This window comes from Myotis daubentonii, chromosome 10 (assembly GCF_963259705.1).
Source record: "Myotis daubentonii chromosome 10, mMyoDau2.1, whole genome shotgun sequence".
NCBI classification, from domain to species: domain Eukaryota; kingdom Metazoa; phylum Chordata; class Mammalia; order Chiroptera; family Vespertilionidae; genus Myotis; species Myotis daubentonii.
In genome coordinates, this window is record NC_081849.1 from 49,284,587 (window position 1) to 49,308,915 (window position 24,329).

Genomic DNA, 24,329 nt, shown 5'->3' on the forward strand with positions numbered 1-24,329 from the left:
CTTAACAAGTCTCAGGGAAGAAAAACATATTTGGAAGCATGACATTTTTATCTTATTAGTTATTTGCTTTTGGGAAAGTTATTTAGACATGTGTTTGATTTCTTATTTCTGGTGAATATTTTACTGAATCAGAGCTAACATAATTACCATAGTAGTTGTTTATTTGCTGTATTGTGATTGTTACATGTCCTATAATTTTTGTTACAGTTTTAAAGTGACAGTTGGCCTATCCTAAGCATCGTGGCTGGTATAGGAACTGGGGAGACTATGGTCATAATAGTGCAGGAGTAGCGCCACCGTCATATGTCCCTTCTCAGACTCTTCTTTATTTCCTATCTCTGACTCTGTCCTTTAGTTAGAATTTTAAGTTTCTTTAGGGAACACTTTAGGTTTCTTCTATGCTGTACACAGTGCCTAGCCCTGTGCTGGAGCTCTTTTTCCAAGTGTCATGCTTTAGTGTTCAAATCCAACAGAGTATTGGGCAGATGTTTGAGAGCATCAATTTCCTCATCTGTGAAATAGAGATTATAGCATATATCTCAAGACAAGTGGTCAGATCCAAGTGAGATAATATTTAGAAAATGTGTTTTCCAAATAAAAGGGTTATTCAGATGTTATTTACCTTAACTCAGTGTTGAGTCAGTAAATTGAATTGAACTGTTAACCTTTTTGCAACTAGTGGTACTCTAGATAGCCGGTAGGTGCTATTCCACTTAAGTTCCCCTACCGTAGTTGGAGGAAAAACTGTATATTTTAATATGTTTCATTGAAAACATTTGTTTTTAATTTCACAGATTGAGATTAGGGAATGAGGCTGGCATATACTTCTAGATACTCAATTTCCTAGAGGCAAATACTTTGTACTCAGACTAGCAGAGTTCTCTTGTCCAAGTGTCAGGTCTGAACTTCTTATTACTGTAATGACAAAAAAAGAGAGAAGGTGGCAACCCAAAGGACAAGGAATAATTCTGGATGTCTACCTACGTTGTTGGCCGATCCAACAACGAAATGGTAAAATTTGGTAAGTCAGACCCACTTAAACTCTCGTCTTTCCTTTAGAATGTAAAAAATATGTGTTTTATTTATTTCCAGTTTATCCAGGAGTGGTTTTCCAGATATTTAACAATAAGTATGGCGTAGGCACCAAATTGTTAGGGTTGGAACAGTGTACTGGGGGACACCCTGTTCTACTAGCGATTTAGGTCTTTAGTTGTGGAATTGTGGGAATTTAGGGTAGGTTCAGGCCAAGGGGACTGGGCTTGTGTGGGAGGGTGGCAGGGCTGCTGGCCAAGTAGGACAGAAATCTGTATGTAACTATTGAATATTTTCCTGAATATGTATATCCAAATGGGATTCGTTATACCTAATTTTAAATTTAATTGTACAGTACTTGTTCTTTTCTTCTTTAATCAGCTGTGGATGATAGTTGCAGGTATTACTTAATATGACATTAGTTGCCTTTTAAAGAAGGTATATGTAAAATGTTAGTTTTCTCAGAACTTATATTGTTATTTATTAAAGCTATTTAAAGAAACCTTATTTTGAATTCCTTCATAAAATGATTTTAATTTAACTTATATAATATTGAACTTTTATTTGTTACGTTGGTCATAAAAGCGGTTCTAAGAAAGCATAGATAATATAGTTTTAGAAGGTATAATTTACATGTATTCAAAGATTTGGGAAAAGAACCAGAATGGTCCAATTCATGTGTGGCCAGTCACCCAGCTGGTAAATGTCAGAGCCAGAACGTCTGATGCGTTTCCTGTTATTCTACTGTACCTTGTTTGTATTAGAAGCAGTGACACTCTCTCCTCTGTCTTCTTCAGATCAGTTTGGCAGCAATTATGATATATGGCCTTTCAGATATGTAGCATGAAAGATACTGTTTCCATTTGAAATATGGGGTAACTGAGGTTCAGTATTCCTCGGTTCCTAATCTGTTTAATTTCACTGTTCACACTTGTCACTTTCCCTGCATAGCCAGCCAAAGGTATCCTCTATATTCTCTTGGTTGGTTAAAGTCACAGTGAGAGTTAATAGCAGCGCAGATCTATGGACTCCTCAAATATGCATGTTGTGGGCTGTATGACTAGGAAGAGAAAATTTGTTACTTGCATTTTTGCTAAAGCATACTCATTTTTGTTTGTTTTGTTGGTAATGGAATGAAAAAAAAAAAAAAGTGATTCAGGGAAACAAGCTCACTCAGAAGATTTACTCCTCAATTTACTTTAGGATTAGCAGAACAGATTGAATCCCTTCCCCATTCTACCCATACCTAAATCTTATCCCTTAAGACACAAACCAAGTGATACCTTTCTCTTGAGAGTATATATGACCTAAAATGGGAAATTGGGCTGAAGAACAACAAAATGGGGAAAATCTGAACCTAGAAGTTCTGTTTTTAAGGAGAATCTTTATTTTTAAGTGTATAGCCTGCATTACCTGGAAAATTGTCGTGATCTAATCAGACTGAGTTCTTTTAGTACTCTTAAGAAAAATCTGCTTTTATTGCAAAATATAACATACACAAAAGTGTATAAAAATTGTGCATTATGTAAAATTATGAATAATTATAAAATTAACACCCTCATACCCACCTCCCACATGACTCAATAGAATATTTTCATTACCTCAGAAGTCGTTCTAGTTTTAGGTAACCACTGTCTCTGACTTTAATGGTAATAAGCACTTCATTGTTTTTCAAATGAAATTATTTTTTAACTTTTATATGTATTTCTAAAAGTTCACTTTACTCTTTACTGTTTCCTATTTTTATGTACATATTCACGTCCTTTGTTCACTTTTTCATTCTGCGGGCTACGTTTTTTTTAGCAGTTTGTGGAATTTCTGCATAGCTTTTGACTGGAAACCTATTGTTACTTATATGGTTACAGTGCCTTGTTTCACTCTCTACCATGTCTGTTTTTTTTTTATTATTCCAAAGATTCATTCTTTATTTTGATACAAAAAAAATAAACCCTTCAACCTCTAAAGAATGTCACTTTTTTTCATATTGTTATAGAGCAAACTTACAGAATATCTTCTAACAGCTCCAAGAATATCACATATGCTTTTGGAAAAAGTCATTACTATTTGGATTCAAACACACATCAGTGTGGAGGAAGGAATAATTATCTCCCTCTTCTGATTTTTCCATAATTTTTTCTAAATCATCACAGGAAAGCTAGTGGTTAGGATGTCACATAATTATGCCTGAATCTGCTAAGGGAGATGAAACCAGACATCTGAATCCAGCTAAATATAAAAACGTGACCTTTTATTGCTCTTCTCTCCTGCTTCTGGAGTAGGAAGGTTCTACTTTATATCCCCATGGGCCAGCAGTAGGCTTGAGTTATGTGTAGGTGCCTTTTGGTTATAGTTGCAAAAGAAGCCATTAAATTCTTGAGGGTTTGACATCTCCTGGAAAGAAGTAAGCTAGAGGTAGACTGCTACTCTGGATTTGCTTAGATGGAAAACATTTACACTAGTAGTCCAGTGGATGTGCTGTAAACATTGAAATAACCAGGCCTGTACTAGTCAGCAAGCTCAGTCAGTGAATCAGGATACCATCCCCAGAACTTTAAGTGGCACATCTGAAGTTCTCACTGTAGAGTTGTGGCTTCGGCTCCATCAACTATGGTTGGCTTCTCTGATTTTATTGCCTATCAGTCTTTACCAGCTGTAGCAGCCACTGCTTGGTAAAACTTTGCCACGAAGTCTGGCTCACTGACCTCCAGCTGCCTGACAAATTCATTGCGCTCCTCGTCAGCCCAACCTCGAAACCACTGATCCCAAAGACGTAGTTGGCACTCAAAGATACAAGGTGGTCGGTTGGCTCCAGACACACTAAGCTGCTCCAGACCTTCTAGCAATGGCTGTAATTTTCCTGGCACTGCTTTAGTTACCAGGTCTTGTAGGAAACGTTCACGCTGGGGACCTGGCCAACTGGCAAACCAGTGAAGAATACACTTCATTTCCTGGGAAGTGATGTAAGACATTGGGGGAAGGGAAGAGTTAATAGAATTGCCTGGCACTGAGGGTAAGAGAGAAGGGAAGGATAGCTGCATCGAAGATGATGATTCCAGTGGCATCCTCCCCTTTCCTCTCACAGGGCACCGAGAGACCATCAGAGTACTTAGGCTCCAACTATCCCACCGCTTCCATGTTTCCTGAAAACCCTAAGCAAGGCCCTCTACCATGTCTCTTCACTCTTTACTATGTTTTTTGTTGAACAGCCATTTATTATTTTTAATTTAGTCATGTTTATCAATTATTTCCTTTATGGTTAAAGCTTTAAGCATACTGTTTTTTTTAAAAAAATATTTGTATTGATTTCAGAGAGGAAGGGAGAAGGGGAGAGAGAGAAACATCAATGATGAGAGAGAATCATTGATCGGCTGCCTCCCGCATGCCCCACACCAGGGATTGAGCCCGCAACCCGGGCATGTGCCCTTGACCAGAATCAAACCTGGGACCTTTCAGTCCGCAGGTCAACACTCTATCCACTGAGCCAAGCCGGCTAGGGCAGCATACTGTGTAAGAAATATTTTCCTCTCCCAAGATTATGGACCCATTCTCCTATATTTAAAAAGCTTTATAGTTTGTCTTTTACACTAAGGCCTGAAAATTTACTTGAAGTTTTTTTTTTAAGTTCTTTTTTTTTTGGGGGGGGGTGGTATGAGGGAAGGATTCAATTTAATTGCCCCCCCCATCCCCCATGGATATGTAATTGTCCCAACATTGTTTATGGAAAAGACTTTCCTTTCTAGACTTTCATGAAGTGCTACTTTTGTCCTAAATCAACTCTTTGTATATTATGGATCTGTTTCTAAGTTCTTTAGTGTGTCCTAGTTGTCTTTTGTGTTTGTGTTGTTGTACCAATACTGTGCTATCTTTTATTTATTTTAATTTAGAGAGGGAGAGGGATGGGAAGGAATGGAGGGGGAGAGAGACATTGATTTGTTGTCTCATTTATGCATTCATTGGTTGCTTTGTCTATGTGCCCTGACCGGGGATTGAACCTTCAACCTTGGTGTATCCAAACGATGCTCTAGCCAACTGAACTGCCCAGTTAATAATAATTCATATCCGATAGAATTTTTCATTTTATTCTTCTGCAAGATTGCCTTGTTTTTTCTTGGCCTTTTGCATTTACATTTTACAATTAGCTAGTCAATTTCCACACAGACTGTTGTAATTTTAGGCTGTGATTACATTGACTTTATAGAACAATCTGAGAAAAAGTTGACCCTTTAATCCATATAAATGGTGTATCTCTTTACTTATCTGTCTTAAATGTCTCAATAAAATTTTATAAACTTAGATGTTTATGTCTCTTCTTAGATGGATTTCTATTTAGCAATGTTTCTGATGTACAAAATTAAAATAAAAACTAGTATATATAGCACCAACAAACAAAATAAAAATTTAAAAGATAAAATTTACAAAAACATTTGTTCTAAATACAGGCAGTCCTCGGATTACGTTGGACTCGACTTACATTGTTTCATGGTTACATCGCCATCTCCCACTTATTTATAAAAAAACAAAAAGTTCCGTCATTTCGACATATGTACATATGTGCTTTATGTTTTTTATTACTTATTTACCACAAGTAAAGGTCAGGAATTGTTATCTTTCTTTTAAATGTTTTTCCCTGTTTCACTTCATTACTGCTCTGTCTGTGCTTCATGTGAGTGACGTAGGTGCTTATGTAGGTGGGTTCCGACTTATGGTGATAATTGTGTTACATCGCCGTAGGAAAGGATCTCCCACGTAACCCAAGGACCTACTGTATATTTCAACTTAAGGTTTAAATTTACCACCTTATTTTGTGCTTTCAACTCCTAAAGTTTGTGCTATTTGATTCTACCAAGATAGTAGTGTGCCACTTACCCACCAGTTTTGTACAGTTGTATCAATTAATCAGAATTATGATATATTCTAACTTGAGAAGTAAGAGGTATTTTATTTTACAGTGTTAATGGCATTACTATATATTCTTACAAATAATCACTTACTCCTTCTAACAGTCTACAAGTGCAGCATTTTGGTTCCTGTTGTATAGCAGATGAAACTTAAATGTAGGGATGTTAATTAGTTTGCCCATTGTCACAGGGCTAGAGAGTTGTGAGCACCTTGATCTGAACCAGGTTGTGTCTAGCACCAATGTCCATGATGTTTTCACTTTTAAAAAATGTTCTTATTGATCTGAGAAAAAGAGGAAGGGAGAGAAAGATAGAAACACCCATGAGAGAGAAACATGTATGGGCTGCCTCCTGCACACAGCCCACTGGGGATTGCAACTGGGGCATGTGCCCTAACCGGGATTCAAACCAATGACGTCTTGGTGCGTAGGTTGACACTCAACCATTGAGTCACACCGGCTGGGCGATGTTTTCACTTTTAACATTTTATCACATAGCAGTGACTCCAGAAGAGCACAGCATTTTAGAATAGGATGGTAATTGATTATGATAATTAGAAAGCTGAAGCATCAAAACACTAATTAATATTCATTTTATGTTGTTTCACTAAGCAAGAGAGAAGATAATGTATTTTGGGAAGATTTCCATTCAATACATTAACATAAAAGTTTAAATAAGCTTGTTGAGCTTTATGATTCAAATTAATTCAAATTTTTTTTCCTGTAGAAGGTAAGACGTATAAAGCATAAATAAAGTACTCATTAATGTTATCTGTTAATGTAGAAACATGTTTTATAGTTAAGAACTCCACTTTTTACATAAAGCTCAATTCTTTAGGATAGAAAAATGTGAAACTTTAGCTTATATTTATATATCTTTTCTCCTTCTGTCAGTGGCTGCCACCTTGCCAAATCCGTGGGAGTTTTATGATCTGTTATCCTCTGAGATCTGTGGATTCATTTAACATTTTGCTGTGATTTTATTGGTTTTGGAATGAAGAACTAAAATCTGACTATAGTTCACTATTCATATAACAAGATTTAAGGATGCTTAGTTTTTAAAAGTTCCTTTGGTCTCATTAGATTTATTTCTGTTTGACTAATGAGTAGATGGAGGGAAAACATTCAAACAGTGCATATGGTTTCTAGAGGTTGTTTTAATAAAAAAAAAAAATCAGGTCTAGTCAATGAAAGCTTTCAGAAAATGATTTTATGAAAAACTCACATTCTTTTAAATCAAGAGCAGTTTCCCCTCTCCCCCTACCAAACCTAAAAGTCAGTCGGACCACTTTTTTTTCCTTATTCTCTGTCTTCATTTTTGTCAGTTTCTTTAAAATATGTCTTAGCTGTGTGGAGACTTGCCTGAGAGCTGTTTCCTGCTGAGGTAGAGGTCAGTAAAATGATAGCTGGAAAAACTCCTTATTGTCTACCATGAGGGCTAGGATAGAATAAAAGAAAATTTAGTAAATGCTGTTGTCATTTACAAGGGGTCACGATATAGATTTAAACCATTGCAATCAACTATTTATTTAATTATTAGAATAGTGTGGAAGTTTAAGTTTAAAAGTGTGTATAAACTTAAGGGAATTTTAAATGGAACAAGTAGAATAGAAAAATTAGTGTATTGCATAATAAAACCAAGTATTAGCTCATGAAAATTTAGTATCGGTTCCACAGACACTTTGTTACGTCAAATAGTGTATATCAAGGTTAATTCAGGAAACAGAAACATTGTCTTAAGCTGGAGGATATTTAATGCAGGTAATATAGGTGCTTATAAAATGGATTGAAGATGTAAAAATGGGTTTTAGGCTGTTCCTTGTAGAATGACTTCCGGAGAGACTAGAACTGACCACCCCTAAGAGCTGCTTACCCCTGAGTCTGTTGCCGGAGCTCTGAATTTACTAACACACTCCCGGGGCTGGCACCCCACTGATCAGCAAGCCAGAATCAAACTGCTGCTGCTGTGGTCACAGTTGCCTCTTGACACCCAGAAAATTGGAAAGTGCCACTATAAGCACCGCTGTACGAAACCTCACATTTCTTTGTCTTGGTTTGCAGTTGAAACATCCAAAATTGCACAGGAAAATGGCCTTTGCTTGACTTTTGTTTTTATCATCTTAGATAAGTTGCTTCCATTTGCAGAACTAATTCTCACCCAGAATTTTAAGTACAAGAGAAATGTTCTTCGTTTATTGACCTGTCCAACTGTCTAGATGGAGGGAAGAAGGACAGATGAGAATCAGTGAAAATTCTCCAAGTCAGTTCACCCTTTCATTTCTCAGCACTCACACATACTCTCCCACTCATGCTCAGGTTTCCAAGCAACACTAGTGGCAGAACCATGCAGCTGTCACTCTTATACAGGAAATGAGCTCACTTCTCCCCCAGAGGGGTTAGAACAAAGTAACTTTACCCAGTGAATGGACTTTCTTATCCAGTAGAGATTCATACTGAAGTATTTGTGTGTCATATGGGGTTTGCTTTACAATATTTGGAGGGGGGGGGGGATTGGGAGGGAGAGAGATGAGGTAAAATTAGCAAAAATGTTGATAATTATTGAGACTAGATTATGGGTACATAGTGATCTATTACTTTTCTCTATTTTTGTATACGTTTGAAAATTCCAATAACTACAAAAATTAAGAATATATAGCCCTGGCCAGGTGGCTCAGTCAGATGGAGCATCATCCCGTACCCCCAAAGGTTGTGGGTAGTATAAATACCAAAACAATCTATCTATATAAAAGCCTAAGTGACGGTCGCAACAGAAACAACTGAACTGACAACCGAACAGGCTGTGTGGGGCGACCAGGCCAGCAGGGGGGTTAGTGTGGGGTGACCAAATGACTGAGCAGCAGGTTGTGTGGGGCAACCAGGCCGGCAGGGGAGGGCAGTTAGGGGTGATCAGGTCAGCAGGCAGAGGCAGTTAGGGGTGATCAGGCTGGCAGGAGGGCCAGTTAGGGGCAATCAGGCAGGCAGGCAGATGAGCAGTTAGGAGCCAGTGGTCCTGGATTGTGAGAAGAATGTCCAGCAGTCGGGCATCCCTGAGAGGTCCCAGATTGGAGAGGGTTCAGGCTGGGCTGAGGGGACCCCTCCCCATGCATGAATTTCATGCACTGGGCCTCTAGTCAAACATAAAACAAAGACATTACAACAATCCATGCCTAGGCACATCATATTCAAACTGCTAAAAACCAAAGGCAAAGAGAAAGTCTTGAAGTAAACCAGAGGGGAAAATTACCTTAGCAATGGAGGAATAATGGTTCCTTGGTGGATGTAGAAGCAAAGTTACATATATTTAATGACATGTGTTTTGCAATTTAACAAGGATGTTTTAAATGCTTGCTAAATGTAATGTGTTATAAAAGGTAATGCAGGCTAAAATAAAGTCTAATATCCTCTCCCCTAATCAAGTAGTTAAAATAGGAGAAAGTAAGAAGATAATAATAATAATACACATATTTTAAAGTCATCACAAGTGAGGTACCAAAACAGTGTACAGGGGACTTAGGGAAGGAAAACAGTGTGGCTGGGTGGGTCAGGACCCAGCTCCATGATGACGATATTAAATAGTTAATAGTCAACTTCCTTTTCTTTGCCCATAGGAGTTGACCCCAAACTTGACCTTCAGACATTGCTTTAAATTTTCATTTGCCTTTCACTTCCATTTCACTGTGAAATTAGTGACAACAGAGAACTTTGACCTCTAAGTTCATTCCCACCCTTTTCCTCATGCCACATCCAGTTTTCAGGAGGCACTTCTCATTTTCTGCAGAAACTGTTAACATACACTTCTCCTCTGTTTCTGTGGTTACCACCTCAACCCTGGCCTGTCTTGTATGACTTTTTCTCTCTCAATACTATCTTTCCAGCGTCCTCCACATTCTCCATGAAACGGACTAACCCTGTCTCTCCCATGCTTAAACCCTTCTGTGCTTCCCACATCACCTACAGAATAAAATCTGCCTCTTTAGCCCATCCTTCCAGGGCCTGCACATTCTGCCCCACTCTGTACTTTGTGATTTCTGAGAGGAGATACTCCATGAAATAGTTTCCAAACTTACTTGACAGAAATATCCATTGAGAGTCTCCTGGGCCTCTAATGTTTAGCAGAGTGCAGCTTGGGAAGTGCTGAGATTGCATGAAGAATGTGCACTTAGGGGGATGGGGACAGGAGGGAGAGCATGACTAAAGTCATCTCATAGTAACGAGCACGGAGCGGGGCCAGCTGTGCATGAGGTCATGACATATATTCGTACACGATTCTCAAAAGGCGGATTTCTTCTCCAAGATTTTTAGGAGTGATCCTCTGTGTCTGTTTATAATCTGAAAGACTCTGTCATGCAGAAAAACTAGGAGGGAAAACCTTTCCGCTCTTACTCTCCAGGGAAAGGAGATTTTAGCCATGTTTTTGGAAACTTGCATCGGCAGGATTTAAAGCTTTCCAGAGAGCTCAGTTTTATTTCACCTGCAGTTATATTTCATTTTAACAATATGAGTGTAGGATTATTTGGCAAATTTGAGAAGAAGAGTGTGTTTTCATTTCTCAGAAATATTTGCGCTACTTTTTATAGCCTCTCTAAAACAGTATTTACACTTCTCCAGTTGTCATCCTAAAATATGTATGTGTAGTTGATAATGTTTCTATCACTAAAGCTGTGGTTCATTGAGTATTCATTTATTGAAATTTCTTGTTACTGGAAATATTTTGCTTTACTGGAATAGGGGTAATTGAGTACTAATTGTCCTGTCCTTACAGATTAGTAATCACTCTGAAGTGACTTGTGACACCTCAAAAATATCGATTACAGTTTATTATATATTGTTTTAGTTATTATATATGGTGATTTAAAAGTTCATTGTTCCTTTAAACTGTTTTCAGGACCTGGGCTGGAGGGCCCGTTTGAGGGACTGACCATTGACACTGGGTTTTGCAAATGAAAATGTTAACTTTCCATAGGATCTGCATGTAGTTAGAGGGCAAAATGCATGGCAAGTCATGTGGGTACATCCTTGGGAACAGAAGACTATTTGTAGGCATCACCTCTAGGCGGGGAGAGGGTCCTCATATCCTCATACCCTTCTGTGCCCGGCCTCATGTGGGTACCGGCCTGGGTGTGGCAGGGCTGGTGGGTAGGGTCCCCTGGGCTTGCAGGGAAGGCAGGTAGCCAGGAGCTCCTGGTGTAGTTGTGCATGAAATATACCTATTTAAACTAAAGTTAAAGCATCTAACTTTAGTTTTATGCCATCGTAAGTACTGACTTTTCAGAAGAGGTAGAATTAGGAGTGGAGAAGGGGAAAAAAGTTTAGGAATGCCATGATACAAACACATCATGACAGTGAAAAAGGTCTCTTTATGAAAATTTGGCTTAAAACCCTGAAATTCCTGCTGTCCTACTGCTTTTTGAAACTGATATTTTTTATTAGAAGAGTCAAAAGGCATGTCTCTGTAGGTAGAGAACTTTTCTACATGAAATGAATTTAAGAATGCTATTTTATAGTCCATTTTTAGTCTCATCAAATGAAAATATCCAATGTTGTTACAGCCATGCTTTATTTATGGTGCCTTGAAAAATAAACCATTCACTGTGATTCACTTAAGTTTTAGATCATTGGCAGTGTGTCGTTTTATTATGTGATCTCTAAATATCTCTGCCTGTGCAACCTCCATATTTTTCACAAGTGTATAATAATGGGAACCTCATGATGTTCTGATATAAAGCAAAACTTCTTATTGATGTTGAATTTAGTCAGTAAATTGGCTAATGTTATTTTCATGATCATGACAGAGAGAAAGCTATCAAGCTACGAAAATAGAACACTTCTAAAGGCATTATTCACATGTTGAAAAAAATTCCAAACAGTCCTAGACTTTTAGCTGACAACTCTCCATTTGGAATTATTATGTTTCTGATATATATATAAAAGTATATTTTTGCTGAAAAATATTCCATTAAGACAGATTTTAGATATTCTGTCTGCTATACAATTTCGCTAACTTAGAACCAATTTTTTAAATGTTCTCCCTTCAAAGCTGGAGACATGGGAATGTTGCTACTGTGCGGTCACAGGAACACGTTATAAAAAATGAGACTGCTAAATTAAATCTTCTTCACTTTTTAAAACTACATAATCATATTCCTATGTGGTATTTCCATCACTTAAGGGAATGAGATTTCAAATTACATTCTAGGGAGACCTAAGTTCCCCTCGGGTTCTCCTTCACTGGAGGTGTGTGCATGCTATCAGGTAATTAATGCTGCCTCATTAGGATAATACAGTAAGAGCAGCAAGACTTACTTCTGCCTTCAATAATTGCGCTGAGTAGAAACAGGCATGTTCCACGAAATAAATACCTTTGCTGTCTATATGGTTACAACACTTCGGACAGTAATAGATAACATACAGCACAAATGAGTGAGAGACTGGGAAGTGATGTACTCCTCTGATAATAAACTGTTCACACGTCATTTCCAGACGTGGGCTGAACTTTCTACATTCCACAGGCCGCCCCAGTCATTTGTTCCCTACTCCTAATTCTGCCTTTTGTCTTAATAACTCTCCCCAGTTCTGTCCTGAAATACTAAGCCTCCTCGTCACTAATTTGCAACGGTTTTGAAGTAGATCAGAGGTAAGATTTAAGTGGATCATTCTTTAGCTTGACCGAGATATAAATTCCACTTATCTCAGAAGAAAAATAACACATTACATGAATTTGACCGGAAAGGAGAAACACCCAAAGAAGCCCTAGAGTTGAGTGAGGGAGAGGTAATGAGGCCATTACTGTTTTCTTAGTTGTTTGTAGTTAATTTCTGGTCACTGTCCCCCAGGGCCTGTTGTAAACTGCTTCCTCTCTCCTTAAATCCTGAAAGCCACACTTTATCCATCATTCTCACCTCCTGTTTACTGAAAAGATTGAGGCCACCTGAGTGACTTTCCTCTCCTTCCTTCTCTTCTACCTTAACTGTCGCCCTTCATCAGCACTCCTGTTCTGTTTTATTGTCTTTCCTACTGAGTGTAAGCGAAGTTTAGAAGAAACTGTGTGAGCATTTTGCCCCTGCATTTTGAAAGATAAGGAATGCAATGTCCATTTTCTGTTTTTAACTTACAGGGTTTTAATGAGTCTAAAAGAGGAAAATGAATATGAGAGTGGCTTAAATTATACAGGGTGGTACAATAAGTAAGTTGTTGTTGTTAACAATCTTTTCCATTATTTGAGCTGGATATAGTTTGATCCAGTTTTTGTTAATGGCATAGATTTGGTTTAAAAGCCTGCAGCAAAACTTGAGTGGGTTCAGTAAAGAGCAAGAATGATAAAAAGAGAAAATTAGTTCTAAAGTAAAATTGAAAATGCTTGGGACTTTATTTTGTCCTTATAAAATTAGGTAAGATGACTAACTCCTTAAACTATTATTACATTGACACATACTATACTTTCTCTTCAATAATCAAATGGAGAAAATGGTCTTAAATTGCAGCTACAGAGAATAGTTAATTACTAGTATAATTTCAGAATAAAAGTGTTATAAATTAACAGGCTACTAAAAGAAGCTGAAGAGTTCTTAGCATGGTGTATCATTAAGATTGGGTAATATTTCTATTAAATGTTTCAGATATGTTTTCTAAAAGCTGGTAACCTAATAACCTCTTGCCTCACCTGTAGCCATTTGTACTCTACTTTTTTATAACATCAGAGTTTGGAGCAGCATATGAAGCACTTTTTGTCCCTCTTTTGTTCTATTTAACATTTTTCCAACTACGCACGTTTTTCTAAAATCTAAGATGCCTCCACAGATGAGGATTCTCTGCTGTGGAGTCCAGATTATGGGGACATCAGCTGTTGTTTATTTGCGACTGACTTCTCACCTTCTTTTGCATACCAATTTGAAATGGCTTTTTTCTAAAGAATCTATCCTCTTTGACTAAATTAGATAGAAATAAAAGACCAGGGATCCTCAAATAAAAAAAAAGTAAACAAACATTCAGATCTGTTGACCCTGCAATTCCAAAATTATTTCTAAATGCTTATTACCAACTTGGTTGATCAAGTCTTCTTTCCTTCTTCCTTCGCAGATAAACAGTGACCTGCAGCCATCTATGGCCGCTGAGCTAAATGTACTGTGATATTTGTAATGGAAAGCTTTGTGTCTACCTTGGTTTTAGTAGGGCCTCTCTCCTGGAGTTGTTGATTTCAACAATGGAGTAATTCAGGAGAGCAGAGCGGGGGACTAGTTAGAGCCCTCCAGGTGGTGTGTAACACACACCATTGCTGGCAGCCACTGAGAGGTTTTCCACATTTACCTCCACTGGGCTTAGAGTCCTTCCAGCCTCAAGATTAAAGTCAGCATGTCATCTTTTTGTATTATTTTTAATGGCCTTTTCCTTCTATAGTACAACTTATAGTAGGGACTATTAAGTCAATGTTTTGAACAAATGCTTTAAAGTACATTTTTTAGTTGTTGTGTACCAAATCAGTCACAGAGAGCCATCAACATAGTTCCAGTCCTTAATGACACAATCTTCAACTCTCATTTCCAACTCCCTGTAAACCTTCCCTTTTTCAAAAATCCCCTTCTTGAACCATAATCGCTTTAGTTCTCCAGGATCTTTTTGTGCCTGTTGTGAATGAGCTCATTGTTCTTTCACAGTAAAGAATGTTTCTGATACTGCTTTGTGGTAAATATAGTTGAGTGCCCTAGCGGACATTCTTGTTGAGCCCCAAAAGTCTATTCTGAGTACACTGTCTCTCAGACTCTATGTTTGCTGAAATGCAAGGAGGAGAGTTTGAAGAATTTACCCAACCTGACTAGGCTATTTTAGATGTCTTCAGTTTTCCTGTTGGATTTGCAGTAACTGTTGCCAGCTATGGAAATCAGTTCATTGGGGAACACTTCATCTCTTTTGCATTGTATGAGGCATATATTTAAGGGGACAGACACATTGTTGAGGCAGTTTTATTATTTTAGGCTTTGGCAGTTAGAAGTTATCCATATAGAAGATATTTGTAGGTTTTTTTTAAAAAATGTATGCTGTAGGCTAAACAGATGCAACAAAATATAAGTAGAAAGGCATGCTGGTTAATAATTATTTCCTATTTTTCCTTAGAATAGAGTTTTATTTTATGATCAAATTAAAATAAGACTTTAGTTATATTTTCCCAGATTTAATTTTTTTAAAAGGTACAGCTGTTAATAGAATAAGAAAGACTTCATTATGTTTTTAATTCCTCATTTAGCTTTACATAAAACAAAATGTATATTCAATCATAGTACAAAAAGTCTAACATAAAACCAGCTGTAGTGCAAATGTTGACCTTTGTTTTTCGTAGACCAAGATGATAAAAATTCAGGAGCATTTTCCTACTTAGTAGTTAGCCTCCATTAAATCTGTCTTATGACTACTTGTATTATAACCCCTTCATTTATCAATTTTAAAGTACTCATTCAAATAAATTATGTGACTGGCAGGATTTTAAGATAAATTACTAACTTGAGAAACTTGGATGTGAAAGATAAAAAAAATATTATGCAAGAAATACAATAAAAAGAAATATTATTAGAGCAGTTTATTTTACATAATCGTTTCTCTACTTTTTTTAAAAAAAAACCTCCGGAAAAAACTTTATCCATGATTTCCAACTTGTATGTGTGTGGTGGGTGAATTTAAGAGTTTTGCAAATCCCAGCCTTCACCATAGGTTGAATTAATAATTGGTGACTTACATATGTACTGCCGTTTTCCATATGTATTTAGAAGAAATCCTATTCAATGAGATGTGAATTTATTTATATGGTTATCAAATTCATAGTAGCTCTTTGGTCATTCTATGCCTTTTTCAGTCAGTTGATGCTTAAATTGCATCTACTATCATGTGATGAATCTGTGAAAATAGTAGATTTTGAAAATGAATGACCAGACTCTTGCTGTTGGATCTCTGGCTTTAGAGAGCATATGTAGGCACTCTTGGGACTGCCATAGTTTGGTAGAGAATTTTGAGCCTTTGCTGAGAATGGCTCTTTGGTTTGGCCTCCTTACTGATGATCACACCTTTATTTGGGTGATATTGTCGACTGTGTGCATATGCGTTCATTTTGTGTTTCTATTAAGCTCCTCCTAGAAAGCTGCTTATAGAGTTTATCCTGTCTGTTCTCACCTCATGATCAGATGTCACCTTTCCTAGAAGCCCTGAGCACTGACACTCCTTTCAGAACAAAAATTTTTCAAGCATTACTATAGTGACCCCTTGCTTTTCACATGGGCCCTGTTTGCCTTTTCATTTTCATCAATGAATTTTTGTTTTGCTCAGAGTAGTTTAAGTATATATCAGCCTATGTCATCTTACTGACTCTTAATTCTTTTTGCTTTTAGTATGTCTAATCCCTTGTGAATGATTGCAAATTAAACAAAGCAATAGCAGTTCATAAAACTATAACAGAAAACTTTTTTTTTCTAAAAAAGGTGGTGTTTAATGTCTCTGAAAATTCTGCACTGAGCATTTTCTATAGGTATCAGCACTCAAAAAACTTTGCAGTAGGTTTTAATTTTCTTAATTGTTTTCCTGTACCTGAGTTGACATTTGGAGATTTAGCAGTACTCATTGGAAACATTTGTCAGAATACGTTATTTGGTGATGATGGGTAATTAGAGTATCCCCTTTTGATTAAAGTAACCTATTTGACTGCTGCACTGCTCCTTGTATAAATATGGTGAGCTTTTAGTTCTTTCTTTGCTTAAGACCATAGAAGATAGGTTTGTGGTTTTTTAAATTAAATTTATTGGGGTAACAATAGCTAATGACATGATATAAATTTCAGGTGTATAACCTTACAATACATCTGTGTACTCCATTGTGCGCTCACCACCCAAAGTCTAGTCTCCTTACGTCACCATATTTTGCGTCACCACCTTTAGCGTCTTTGTTCTCCCCTCCTGCCCCCTTCCCCTCTGGCAGTCATTATTCTGTTTTCTGTGTCTATGAGTTTGCTTGTTTTGTTCGTTTCTTTTTGTTTTATATCCCACATATGAGTGAAGTCATATGGTTCTTGTTCTTTTCCCTCTTACTTATTTCATTTAGCATGATACTCTAAAGATCCATCCATAATGTCACAAATGGCATTATTTCATTTTTTTATGAATGAGTAGTATTCCATTGTATATGTATAACACATCTTCTTTATCCAGTAATTTGTTAAAGGACACATAGGTTGTTTCCATGTCTTGGCTATTGTGAATAGCACTGCAGTGAACATAGGGGTGCATATATCTTTATGAATAAGTCTTTTCAATCCCAGAGGAGGGATTGCTGGGTCATATAGTAGCTCTATTAATTTTTGTGTGGAACCTCTATCTGTTTTCCAGACTTAGTGGCTGTATTAATTTACATTCTCTCCAGCAGTGTATGAGGGTTCCTTTTTCTCTACAACCTCTTCAATACTAGTTATTTCTTGTCTTATTGATAATAACTATTCTGACAGATATGAGGTGATATCTCATTGAGGTTTTGATTTGTATTTCCCTTATAACTAGTGATTTTGAACAACTTTTCATATATCTGTTGATCATCTGTATATCTTCCTCAGGCCCTCTGTCCATTTTTTTAAAACTGGATTATGTGTTTTTGTTGTTGAGTTGCTTGAGTTCTTTATATATTTTGGTTATTAGCCCGTTATTGGATGTATCATATATAAATTCTTTTCTCATTCAGTTTTTTTGTTGATGGTTCCTTTTGTTGTACAGTTAATTATTACAACTTAAATAATCAACTCCTAATGAAATATGTGTCATGGTGTTAAAACAAGTTATTTTTGGGAAAAGAACCTTGGTATAAGAGGCAGAAAATACCCTTGGATTACCTTAAGCTTACACTGATTGTCTTTCCCTCCCTGAACCTCAGCTTTCAAATTTGATAAGAAGGATAACACTTTCATTGACCATCTCACATTATTAGTATGAAACATGTTTGGGAAAGGACTATACAAACTGTCAGTAGAGTCCCAGCTGGAGTGGCTCAGTGGATGAGCGTGACCTCACGGTTTGATTCCTGATTAGGGCATACTATATGTTTGGGTTGTGGCTCCATCCCCGGTAGACGGCGTGCAGGAGGCAGCCAATTAATTATTCTCTCCCTCTCCCCTCCTCACTGAAATCAATTAAAAAAAAAGACCGCAAAAAAACTATCAGGGGGGTTTATAATTAGAAGGTGTTATCATACCTTTTGCACTTCTCTCCCACTTAAAATATTGCTATTTTCTAACTTCCCCATTTCTATTAAGACCTCCAGGCTAAAACCTTAGGAAGCTTAACTCTACCCACTCTTTTGTACTTGACATGGAATTAAGTCTCTAAGCTCTGTTAATTCTTCCTTTGAAACATCTCCAATATCGGTTTTTATGACCACTATTTAACTCCCAACTCTACTGCCTCATCATTTTTTCCTAGATTACTCTGATAACATTTATCACATTTGCTTTCTCTTCCCCTCACCAAAGGCAGCTTATCCTGTCTTAAAAGAGATGTTTGCCAACAACCGCCAGTGACCCCCACACAGCCTGTCTGAAAACATCCACATTTCTAGCCTGGTCAGTGGGATCTTCTGAAGTCGTACTCTGCATGTTAATTTCTGCCTCACGTCCATCTCCTCAGTTTCTTATTAATACACCCATTTCTGTGTTGCCCCCCAGCCCCTACTTGTTTCTCATGGTAACCTAGAATGTTCTTCTACAGAATACCTTTCTTCCAGGAAGCCTTTTCTGACAGCACCTCTCATATTTAACTCAACTTACTTTAAAAACTTCTTCCACTTATTTTCTGTTACATAGATATTGTATACCTTTTCTAGCTTCCATCTATTGAGTACCAACCATAGGCCAAGAATAATATTCTAAATGTTCTATTTAATAATTACAAAAGTCAATCTAAAGCATCCCAAGGAAGGCGTTAAAGCAGTAATTTACTCACTTGTGTTGTTATTTAACTGTTGTATATAAATGTGCTTTCAATCTAAAAAATTTAAAAGCTTTCAGAAGGCAAGACCTGTGTCTCACACTTTTCACTTGCACATGCTATTAGCAATATTAAGTTCTCACTTATACTTGTTAAAATTGCATATGCATGATGTTTCTTATCATCCAGCACACTTAATACCTATGAATTTGTGTGTTAAAGAACTTTAATGGCACAAGAACTTCTTATCTAAACAATTAAATTGGAATGACAAAAGTTCAGTGAATTTGCTAAATGCCTTGTAATCATTCATTATCCAGGAACAATTTTATGACCATGGGATCTATGTGGTATTCACCCTTTCCCCCCAAGAAATCAACACACTGGTTTTATAGTCATAAGAAGATAATTTCAATGTAACAGTGGAATACTTTGAGCAGCATAGCAGATTCTTTTTCCCTTTCTTTTAATACTGGTTACTTCAAACCCTGGGGCTCACAGTGGTTTGAGGTTAATGAAGTGTTGCATTCTTATTAGCCATGGTGAGTTTATGGTGTTACAGAATACCAGGTTTTTCTTGCCATTTGATTTCCCCCCTGCCATATCATTTTGCTGCATTTTTCAGTTTGCAAATTCTACATGCATTATGTTACCATATTCCCAGAAGTCACTTGGCGATAGCCAAGTTTGCCTGAGGTAATACCAATGGCATTTACAGCTGTATATAATATCAGTTCACATCATGAAGCTTATCACTGATCTATTTAAACCAGCTCTTAAGAAAAACTGAATTTAAAAAACTGAATTTACACACCACTGAATCTTAAAAAGGCCAAAATCTAAAATGAAATACTTATATTTGGACAGTTGCTGTGTACTTCAGCCAGGACAATTCTAAAAATAATCAGACATATCAGCACTAAAATTTGTGAGACAACTTCAAGTTACATCTAAATGTTGATTGACTAAATTATCAATGCAATTTGCTGCTTTTAAACATATTGTTGAATTTCTGTCTCTCTCTGTCCCTCCCTCTCTTTCTCTCCCCTTCCCCCCTGCTCCTTCTGTGACACATACATTGTTTGGAGACTTAGGAAAAAAAGGGGAATTTATGACTTCATCAGAAGCCTCATTAGGGAATATGTTTGGCTTCCATGCTGAGTTTCTCCTTTTTTCTGCTGCTGCTGTTCCCAAGAATTTCAGTCTTTGCACTCACATAATTCGGGGGATTTCAAATACGACATCGTTTAGCCACAGCTGTTTTAGATACGCCACAAATTGTAGTTGTATGAAATGGATTTTTTTTTTTCCCCTGAATGTGGAGAAAAGCAAAGACTACAGAAAAGAAAACAAAACAGGGAAAACTTAAACTGTCTCCATAGTAATTGAATAATTCATGCAGCCAAAACGCTATAGTTGAGTAGTAACTACCTAGCTTTTAATACAATGTCAAATGCTAGTGGTTTCTTTCTCATTGAGTGCAGATGTGGTTTATTCTGCATCTCTAGGGTGGTTTATAAGAAATTATGGTCATGGAAGAGAGGTTTAATTTGGGTTCGCTCCATGAACTTGAGGCATTTTTCCCAACAAGGAACTGGCGGGTGAGTTTTACGTACATTAAAGAAAGAAATGCAGAAAGCTTGCACAACCTCTACAACTTGGAAAACCACCCCTGTATTTTATTTTTCTTTCTAATTCCCTCTGAATTCATTTGTTAATAACCCTCTTCTTTACTTACTCATTTTTATCCCTTCCACCTACCCAATTTTCTACTTGGAATAACTTTTTGTGTAACAGAATCAATTAGATTCCTTCTTTCTATACCCTTTCAGTATACTAATGAAGAGAAATTAGTTATATTGAACAATTGTTCTTAAATTTGTCTCAATTACCTCCTCCCCAATCATCCATTTTTCTTCTCATCCATTAGTACATCAGGAATTGGAAAGACTTTTATTCTGAATAACTGGAATAACCAATATTTGCCAATCAGAGAGTTACATAGAGCGAAGGTGAGAAACCTGAGTATTAGAAATGCATGGAGAACATTTGGAAACATATATTCAAGTGTGTACCTACAGGTTCTGACTTAGTACTCCTAAAGTGGCCCTGTGAATAAGGACTGGAATTAATAGATAACAGCATTATTCTTAGGTCACCTTCATTAATTTTCCAAGGCAGCGATTTTTAAAACAAGCAATACCTGACTATTTAGTCAGGGGCACTGATCTCTTTTCCCTTGGATTGTCCAATAAAAAAATGACAACAGTCAACATAACAATAGCCATTCGATGTCAATTCATCAAAATCATACCTCTTTTTGTCTGGTGATTGTGGCTCAGTGGTTGAGCATCACTGACCTAGGAGGTCATAGTTTGATTCCCCTTCAGGACTCATGCTTTTTTTGTGTGTACCACAGAATTTTAGTAATTTGTTTTTGTGTACCATGAGATGAAAAAATGTTAAAAATCACTGCAGTAAGGATTGGTTTAAAAAGGGAAAGAAAATCACTTTTGTTCTTTTATAGATTTACCTCTCAAAAGTCCTATCATTAGCTAGACTGTTTTAGTTGGCTCATAAGTAAAAAAGGATGATTTGGGCTAACCTAAAATAACTAACTGGATTACTGATGGATCTACTAGTAGTATGAGATGCATTATTAGTAACGTTAGATGGGTACAGTGGAAAATGAAAAGAATTGTAAGATGCTTTTCCTGAAAAAAAGAAAAATATATCAGAAGGTATATGTGTTTGTGATAGAGAAGGCACCAACCTAGTAAATGAGAACATGGAGTTTGCAGGAATAGAGTCTTTAGTCTTGTGTTAAAGGGGAAATATCTAAAAGGGAGATTGTGAGGCAGTTACTAGAGAAGTGGGAAGAAGACAGGAAAGATGTGTCTAAATAGTCAGGGCAAAAGAATGTTTCAAGGAGGGACTAGTCAAATGTCTGAAGCTGCCATAGAAGTCAAGTAAAATGAGGTCTAGAAAGTTGGCTTTACCAAACGAAGGGAGGGGGGAGGAAGATGGGTGGGGTGGAAGATTCTTGTATCAAAGACATATTTTTTAAACTTTAGTTATCCATATTTCTTTTTCCATTTCTAATTATCATCCCATCTATTGTTCACTGGGTTTCTTCTTTACTTCTATAGGTGATATTGCATGGCTAAAAATAATCAAAATTTTATAAGAAGGTATTTTTAAGATTTACTTCACAATCACTCCAGGCCTCTTCTACCCCTTTCACCTAGCTACTTATAAACAACCATTCTTATTGTCCTTTCATGTTTCTTTCCACAAAGTTCCAGAGAAATCTATCGCATAGCTTTTTGATACTTATGAAAATCCCACCTTCTCTAAAGTACAAGTGAATAACAACATAGTAATGAGCTCTCAGCCCAAGACTCAGAAAGCGTTGAGCCAGTCTGCCATGTGACTGTGTGATTAAACTGCCCAAGCACATGTCCCCAAATAGACTGTGGCCTGAGCACTAAAGGTAGACCTAAAGTTCATGTTCTGTTACTTCCTCTGTCTATGTCTGTTAACCCTGGAACCTAAGCAGTTGGCATTTTATGTGAGGTTGAATATGACAGAATTTATTTACATTAAGTGTAGGTTTTAAGGATAAAAGAGTCTCTGATGTATTAGCCCCTACACAATGAATGTGTACCATAATACTCCACTACCAGACTAGAATTTTAATTTTATTTAGTTTCCTCCATTCCCAATACACTAAGTCCTTCCAAGATTATGGAGACATTGGATCCCCATCCGGACCCCCCTTCAGCCCTTTTGTTTTGGCCTCCGAGAGTTGGAAGAATGCAGCAATGTCAAAGAGTTGCTGAAAAAATGTGTGACTAAGAGTTTTGCCTTTGATGGTGGGAGGGATTAAGGTGAAGGAGAAGCTAACAGTCTCAGAGACCTAGCAGACAACTTGGAAATGGTCCTGGAAATGGAACAAACCCAAGATGTAGACTAGTTCTCTAAGCCAATCATCTACAGTGCCTTCAGACCCATCAGGGTTAAAGCCTTTTATGTGTCCAGGCTTAAGAAACTGAAATCCTGTATTTGAGTTCTTGTCACACAGTAACATGAGGCTGACAAGTAAGTGTCTGAATAAGCCGACATCCCACACTAGACACCTCTAGGAGTTCCAGGCAGACCATGCAGTTTGGCAAGGAGATGGGTCAGAGTTGAGGATTTATAGAAATTACTTTATGGAGCAGGGATTAAAGTACATGCCAGGAATTCAACTTGGACACTAACTAGTAAAGAGCAGATACATAAAAGAAAGGTGAAAGACAAATACCACATTATTTCACTTATATGTGGAATCTTATGAACAAAATCAACTAACAAACAAAATAGATTCATAGATACAGAGAACAGACTGACAGTTGTCAGAGGGGAGTGGTGTTGAGGGGCTGGGAAGGCTGAAAGAGTAAAGGGGGGGATACATGGTGACGGAAGGAGAATTGACTTTGGGTGGTGAACACAAGACATATCCTATCTAATAAAAGAGAAAAATGGTAATTGGCGTACGAGCTACCCTTTTCATTGGCTAATCAGGGCTATATGCAACAAGATGGCGGTTAATTTGTATATGTAGGCACAATGCAGGGAGGCGAAAGGGAAAGCAGGAAGAAGCCCCCTGCCACTGACAGTGATCGGAAACCCAGGGGGGAGCTAAGAGCTGGGGGGCAGGGCAAAGGCGGCCCTGGGGTCGCCTTTGCCCTGCCCCCCAGCCATGATCGGAGAATCAGGTGCCTTTGCCGCCCTGGCCAGTGATAGCAGGAAGTAGGGGTGGAGCCAGTGATGGGAGCTGGGCACGGTCGAAGCTGGCAGTCCCGGGAGCTAGGGGTCCCTTGCCTGGGCCTAAAGCGAAGCCCACGATCGCGGGGCCGCTGCAGCTGCGGGTCCCCGCTGCCCAGGCCGGACGCCTAGGCCAGAGGGGTTAGTCCTGGGCAGGGGCAGAGCCTGCAACCACGGGGAGCTGGGGGTCCCCTGCCCAGGCCTGACACCTCTGCCAGAGGCCTCAGGCCTGGTCAAGGGGCCGATCCGGTGATTGGTGATCGGAGGGTGATGAGGGTCAACTCCTCTGGCCGAGGCATCAGGCCTGGGTGGGGGGCGGAGCCGGGGATTGGGGGGATATGATGGTCCCCTTGCCCAGGCCTGAAGCCTGGGTCAGAGGCGTCAGGCTTGGGCGGGGGGTGGAGCAAGCGATCAGAGGGAGATGGGGGTCCCCTGCCCAGGCATGATTCCTGGGCCAGAGGCCTCAGGCCTGGGCGGGGGCCAGAGCCAGTGATCAGGGGGAGATGGGGGTCCCCTGTCTAAGCCTGACACCTCTGGCGGAGGCGTCAGGCCTGGGCAAGGGGCTGATCAGGCAATCGGAGGGTGATGGGGGTCAACGCCTGAGGGCTCCCAGTATGTGAGAGGGGGCAGGCTGGGCTGAGGGACAC

At 38.2% G+C, this 24,329-nt stretch overlaps 2 protein-coding genes across 15 annotated transcripts in view; one reads left to right on the forward strand and one right to left on the reverse strand.

Moving 5' to 3' along the window:
- Nucleotides 1-24,329, forward strand: part of PPP1R9A (protein phosphatase 1 regulatory subunit 9A) — a 260,733-nt gene that overhangs the window by 84,472 nt on the left and 151,932 nt on the right. The gene's annotated exons all lie outside the window — the stretch shown is intronic.
- On the reverse strand, nt 2,996-4,186 carry LOC132242959 (uncharacterized protein C14orf119-like). The gene has a single exon (XM_059712367.1). It carries the CDS (start codon nt 4,128-4,130, stop codon nt 3,669-3,671), a length of 462 nt encoding a protein of 153 aa, XP_059568350.1. The 5' UTR covers nt 4,131-4,186; the 3' UTR covers nt 2,996-3,668.

Coding starts and splice junctions, on each gene's coding strand:
- LOC132242959 (XM_059712367.1), bottom strand. CDS start 4,130: ATGGTCTCTCGGTGCCCTGTGAGAGGAAAGGGGAGGATGCCACTGGAA.